At 35.6% G+C, this 6,952-nt stretch overlaps 1 protein-coding gene across 1 annotated transcript in view; it reads left to right on the top strand.

Moving 5' to 3' along the window:
• USP25 (ubiquitin specific peptidase 25) overlaps positions 1–6,952 on the top strand; it is a 185,721-nt gene that overhangs the window by 88,075 nt on the left and 90,694 nt on the right. Inside the window, exon 6 of the mRNA XM_012730671.1 lies at positions 163–288. Within this exon, the coding sequence (XP_012586125.1) occupies positions 163–288 (126 nt within the window). The remainder of the gene's footprint in view (positions 1–162; positions 289–6,952) is intronic.

The raw sequence follows: 6,952 nt of genomic DNA on the forward strand, positions 1-6,952 counted from the left end.
GCGAGTGGGAAGCGGGCTGTAGTTAGCGGGTTGCGATCCACTCCTTTGGCCGATTGTTTTCACGGAACCGACGGTGCCGGGTATGGGAGCGACGCTCACATTCCGACACTTCTCTGCCTGTCATCTTCATTAAACTTTATCCTTCTCGTCCTTATTCTAAAGGAGTGGCCCGTTGTCATCCGTGCTGAGCACATTTTGTATTTCCAAGGTAGGCGCAGTCGAGGCCTGCTACTTGCAAAAGGGTCTCCACCGGGATTGAACAGCTTGCTTGGCGGGGCAGGTCTCCAGGTGAACTCTGCAGAAGTAGTGGAATTGCTTGGTTCCCTTTCCTCTTTCTGTTTCTTTTTCAGAAAATAGAATCTGTGCCTTAGGAAAGGAAACCTTTCCGAACACGGTTTATTCTAGGAATCTTTGTCCCCTAAGTTTGACCTTGTTCCATCCTTTACCCTTTACTCTTTCCTCAGTCACATTCTAGTGGTAACTCTTAAGCAAACAAAGCTGAGGACCCTCTCCGGTTGGTGAAACTTTAGATAGGGCTTTCATAGTGCCTAGGGAGAGATGCTGCTTTTATTCTAGATTCTGCTTTCAGGATCTCAAGTGCACTATCATGGCTGGAGAGAGTTGACTATGACTTAGGGTTTTTTGTTTTTTTTTTTTTGACACTTACGTGGAAAGCATTTTGGGCAAAAGGAAAACGTTGCTGTCTGTGGTCGTCCTGCTGCCCGAGTTAGTTGTAGAGTAATCCAGTGGGCTCTACTGTGTGAATAGCAGCCAGGGCTGTATTTGGTTTATCTGGATGAAGTAATGAGTGCCCCACCCTGTTGTATAGTTTTGCTGTAGTTGGCGCCTACCTGTGCTTGATTCTGGGGTGGGGTCAGCTGAACTGAATGGATTGCGTCTATCCTCACAACCTGCTTAGTTTTGTTTTGAGATTAGTTTTAGAATTCTATACAACTTGAGGGTCATTGAAGGTGCTTAAAATTTTTGGAAAGCAAGGATAGTGCACTATTATTTTAGGGACTTTGGGAAGTTCTCTTTGGAACACTGCTGTGTTCATTGTTACCGGTGAATTTTACTGAGTTATTGCAGACCGCAGTTTATTTTAGTTACTAATGGGAGTTTACAACAGGAGTTTTATCTCCTCATACCCTCGACTATGTTTTGAATATCTGCAAACGTCAAGTTTTTGATGTGGAGTATGTGGTAAAGTATTAAAACTTAAGAGAAGGTGATCATAGTCCAGTGTATGTACAGGTTTGGTGTCATGTTAGTTTATAATTGTCTTCGTTGCCCACTAACATGCCTGTCTATTTGAAAGTGGCAAATACTGTTATTTTTCACATTTTGAATTTAAGAATGGTAAGTTTGTGTGCCTTTTAAAATTGATTTTTGACTGAAGTACTTCTTTAGCATAGACTTAGATAATGCTGACCTGCCTGATTCAGTGGTTTATGCATTAAATTGTAGGATCAAAAAAATCAAATTACTGAATGTAATCTTAGCAGTTAAGTCCAACTTCCTAGTTTAATCTTCAAATTCCCAAGTTTAGAACTCCTGCCCCCCACCCCTTATGTAAGGGAGTAGTTGTATTACCCATTATGATATTATTTGTGTGTGTGTATGTGTATGTGTATGTGTCAGATCATTTCACTGATACTGAGAAAAGTTTTTAAAAATATAATGCATTTTTACTTCAGTATGTTTTCTATGTGTTTTTAAAGGAAACTTAAATGTTTTTCTTATTACTAATTACTTTTACGTCTATCTATAACTATTTGAAAATTCTTATACGGGTTTAATTTAAACCACCTAAATCAAACAAAGTGATAGATTTAAATCTACCCAAGTCAGTAAATAGGAAGTAGTTTTCAAACTATTGACTAGGAAGTGAACGTCATACTTCTGGGGAAACAAAAGTGAAACTCAGTTTTCACATAGAAAATTTATGAATTATCTGTAAAATGAGAGCTGTGTAGTGCATATTGCATGAACACAATTTTAGACTATTTTGTTCTTTCCTTAAAAATAGTGTGTGTGCCCATATATAAAACCAGTTTTGAGTAGGTAACTCTTTTCTGATGATTGAAACTATTTTTTTTCCCCTCTCAAGAAGAGTATATGATTGCTGTTAGTGTTGTTTTTTAAAGGCAATGCAATAAAAAAAGTTTCATGCTTTTTGTTGTTGTTGTTTGTTTACCTACAAAGCAGCTTGTCACAATATAAGGCAACAGGGTATCTTTTTTTCCTCTCATTAGTTCTTTTGTTGATGCTTATATTTGACAAGGTGTTAAATATGTAAAACTAGAGGTTTTTTTTTTTTTTTTGAGGTTTAGACTATTGGAATAAGGGGGAATTGGCAGCAGATTAGCTACAGTTAAACCCTATCTAATTGTGGTCTTCAGCTTATATCTTTTAACTTTTGTCCTTTGTTATCCTATCTTAAGTGTAGGATCCTTAGAGCTCAGAAATTTGGTACTTAAGTTCAGGCTCCAATTGAAGATTCTTTAAGACAGCATTAGAAAGCTTCCTCCCAAGGACCAACTTACTTGATAGATTGAAGTAAGCTACATGCTGTTTACACTAAATGCTACTGAGTTAAATAAATGAAAAGTTCCCAAAGGTTGGTATTCTACCTCTTTTGTTTTTCCCGAGTCCCTTGCACTTAGCAGGTTTCAGTAAATATTTGATGAATGAAATAAGTACACATTTGCTAAAAGGATTGCTAGTTCAGGATTTAATATTACTGAGAAACAAGGAAAACTGGAGACTGGACAGCTGTTGGAAAGCAAATAGTGTCATGAAAGAAGACTGTAGGATGAGGGTTGTAACTAAATCTTTCTGTGATGTTAGGCAAATAACTAAATGCCTCTGAATCTTTTAAAAACTGAAAAGTTAGTATGCTTAGACATGAGCAACTGTATTAGGTCTGAGTGGTTAGTGGAAGTAACAATGAATTTATTCTGGACAGAAGGATAGAAAGGAAGAGTGGAAGAAGTAATCTTAAAGATCTACAGTCAACTTTCATTTAATTTTTGTGATTGGGGGTTAGGTGGGAAGGATGTCACAGATTAGTAAGATTAAAAGTTAAAAACCAAATTTAAAAAGTGATATAATCTGTATTTTGGGACAGGTATTTTATTTAAAATAATGTAGCATTTTCCTAGTTTAGATGTCATACTGTGTTATAAAACACAGTATTCCAAGTGACAACATAAAAATTACAGTAAAGCATGTAATACTTATTTTAATTAAGATTTAATTGGCAAAGCAACCTTTGTTGCTAAATATCTTGTGATAGGATAATATTTGTGTTGGGCATAGATAAGGGTCCAGCTACAGAGTAATTTTTAAGTACATACAAACATTGTATCTGGCCTTTAAAAATTTTTTTTTAAGATTTATTTATGCATACAGAACTGAGGAATAGGCCAGAGGTACAAGAGTGGTAAGAGGATTCACCAGACAAAGTGGGGAGTAGAACAGGCAGATTTGTTGAGCTACACTGCTGAGGGGAGCCGCAGGTGAGACAGGAGAGGTCTGCTGGGTCATGTGGGTCAGATCCCTGGCTGGGGATTGAACTTGGGTTGAAGTGGTGACTCTAGCTAAGTTCTCAGTGCTGTGCTTTAACCCATTGGGTCACCAGGGAGGGCAATATCTGATCTTTTAAGTGAATTCTCTTGAGTTGTAATAAACACATTGTTGATTTTCTTCAATATTCTGTGTACTTGGTTCATTATCATTTTCAAGTAATTGTTCTGACCATTTTCTTGCCAATATTGACATTTCCTTTTTCACCTATTACTTTAGCTAAGATTACAGGATAATACTAGAATGAATGTTAGTGTCTATTATAGATTGTTTCATTATAATGTAGAAATTTCACTGTAGTCCTAAAATGGGAAACAGAAAGTCATATTTTGGTACATCAAAGGATGTGATATTTTATGTTTTAATAATATAATAAAATGATTAGACAACATGATACATTTATTAGGTACCATGTTTAAAATTTTGCTAAGTTTGATGTAACCCTTATGATTTTAAATTCTAGAATACTTTTTAAAAACAAAATTCTGTAACATATTAGCTTGTATAGCTAATGCAAGCAAACTTTATAAGGCATTAATTCCCACATTAGGGAACTGCTCTTTAAAATCAGTAAGAAAGTAACAGTATCTACTATACTCACTTCCAGTCAACATTTAATAGAGGTCTTACCAAATACAACAAGAAAAAAAATAAATTATAGTCACCAAAATCAGAAATGATACTGTTATGACTTTTTATGTAGAAGGTACAGAATTATCACTGCATAAGTATTAAAATAAAAAATATAGCAGTGATTGGCTTATGTAAGATACGTATATAGTCAGTTGCATTTGTGCATATGTGTAACAGATAACTTTTTTTTTAAAACACCACATATAATTGTTTTCAGAAATTGTCATTTAGGATTAATAATGTATAAGAATTCTTCTGGTAAAACTATGTGAATACCATTTAATATCCCCCCTACCATCTGGTCTAGGTAAGCACTGATCTGATATTTCGTACGTTAGATCAGTTTTAGCTTTTCACATAAATGCGATCATAATGTTCTTATTTTTTTACATTTCTCCTATCTTGTTCTGTGAAATGTATTTGATATTGAGCCATGTTGCATTTATCAATACTTTATTGCTGAGTAACATTGTGTTATATGACTTTCCCAAAATATGTGTAAACATGTACCTACTTATTGGTGAATTTCTTTGAAATTTCTAGTTTGTAGCTCTGATGAAAAAGGTTACTATATGGGTATATATCAGCTATCTTTGACTAGACATATTTGCATATTTCTTGGGCAAAATACATAGGACTGGACTTGTAAGAAATTGCTAAGTGGTTTTTCAAAGTGGTTGTTGCATTGCATAGTCCCAGTGGAATGTATGAGAGTCTAGGTGGTCTGGATTTTTATCATCACTTGGTATTGACAGTTTTTAATTTTAGCCATTTTAGTGAGAATGTATGCAGTGGTATGTATTTGTGGTATTGTTTTTCCATAATGATTAGTGGTTTTTAATGTCGTTTCATGTGCTTATTTTGTCAGCTTTTGGATATTTAAAAAAATAATTGTCTCATATATTACCTAGCATTATATTCTTACAGGATCAATAGGAATAGTGACTGCCTAGGTCCAAGTCTGAAAAGGCCAAAAGATTAAAGAAGCTGTCTCTTGAGGTAGAACATTTTAGGGAGAAGTGCTTATATGCTCATAAAACAAAGTAAAATTGCAAAATTTTTTCTTTTATTGTTTTTAAACAACTAGAAAACTTACTGCTTAGAAGACTTACTGTTAAAGAATGAAAATCTTTAACAAGAAATCCTTCTTGCCTCAGGTTAATATTAAATTTATCTCTTGAATAATTAATTGCACACACAAGATGAATATTTAATACAAATATTTTATTTTACAGGGTACAAAAATACTTGCACAGTTTTAAGAGTTTTGCTGGTTTCAAAGTTTGCAAACAAGTTGGAATCAATGGCAGGAACGGGGTGAACTGTGAAAGGGAAAGCAACTGTGCAAAGAAAGATTCTCTTTATGGTTTTAATCTTTCTAAAGACAGGGAAAAAGACATTGCTTTGGGCTAGGAAAGAAAATGTCTATTTGTTGGCTTTTGTTAGTGCTGATTTCAGTCTGGAAGTAGGTAGGACTAAGAGTGACACTAGGCCTGAGGTGAAGAAGATTGTCTGCAGAGCTGAAAGGTGGTGCTTAATGAAGCCAGAGAGATGTGGGGGAGAGGAGAGGGGCCAGGACTGAAGAATTTTTGATGGCCAAGACTGTTGCTATGGTAACAGTGATGCAGAAACTGACTATACACTCATACATACATAAGTTGTGTCATAATTCATGCCAGAATACACACAGAATCAATTCTCTGATAAAGGTGGAGCTCAGAAGCAGGTTCAGGTTGGAGTAGTGGTGCTTGCTGTGCCCTTCATGGAGGCCCCTGAGCTGGCCTGAGTGTTGCAGCAGGAAGACTCCCCATGCAGTTTTAGATAAAGACTTTAGGTAGAACCGGCTAACAAAGGGCATTGAAAGGAAACTGAAAGCAGCCCACTGCCTCAGGTTTAAAATTCCATTTTTGGAGAGAAAGTGGACTTGGGCCAGTGGACTCTCTACCACCAAAAAGCTTCCTAATCTTACCATGCAGATTTCCTGGTTACTTTTCCCTTGGGACTCGGATTTCAAGTCAGTGTAAGACTGCGAAATTGAAAGAATTCACAATATTCCCATCTTTGCTGGTGACCAAGGCACTGGCTTATCTCAGCATGTGTGATTGTGGTTGGATAGATGAATGCAGCATTTGAGTAATGTTCTAATGTGTATATGTAAACCTTTTCTCTCTGTCCTTACCCATTCTTGAGCACTTAGGTTGTGAATCTATTTTCCCTCATCCCCAATACCATACTGTTTGATAACTGTATCTTTGTTTGTAGCATAGCTTGAAGTCAGAAAACATTCTATCTCTATTCTTTTTTTCCCCCCATAGGGTGGTTTTGCATATTCTATGTCCAGTGGGTCAATAGATGTCTTAGGATTTTTTTATTCTTCACCTGTAAAGAACGCTTTTGGAATCTTTGTAGGGATATATTGACTGTATATTGCTTTAGGTAAAATAACCACTTTGATTCTTCAGATCCTTGAGCATAGGGTGTTTTCCCATTAGTTTGTCACTTCAATTTCTTTAAGTAGTGTCATGTTTAGTGTAGAGATCCTTCACTTGGTTAAATTTAATTCTTTTTGTTGTGTTCGTTTTCATTATTTCTCCTTCTATGAAGATGCCCTTATGCCTTTTCTTTTTCATTTTGTTGATTTGATCAGTCACATTGATTGATTTTTGGGTGTTGAAACACCCTGGCATCCTGGAATAAATTTCACTTGATTGTGGTATATGATTTTTTTTTT

Source organism: Condylura cristata, unplaced genomic scaffold (genome assembly GCF_000260355.1).
Source record: "Condylura cristata isolate star-nosed mole 26May11 unplaced genomic scaffold, ConCri1.0 scaffold00003, whole genome shotgun sequence".
Lineage (NCBI taxonomy): Eukaryota > Metazoa > Chordata > Mammalia > Eulipotyphla > Talpidae > Condylura > Condylura cristata.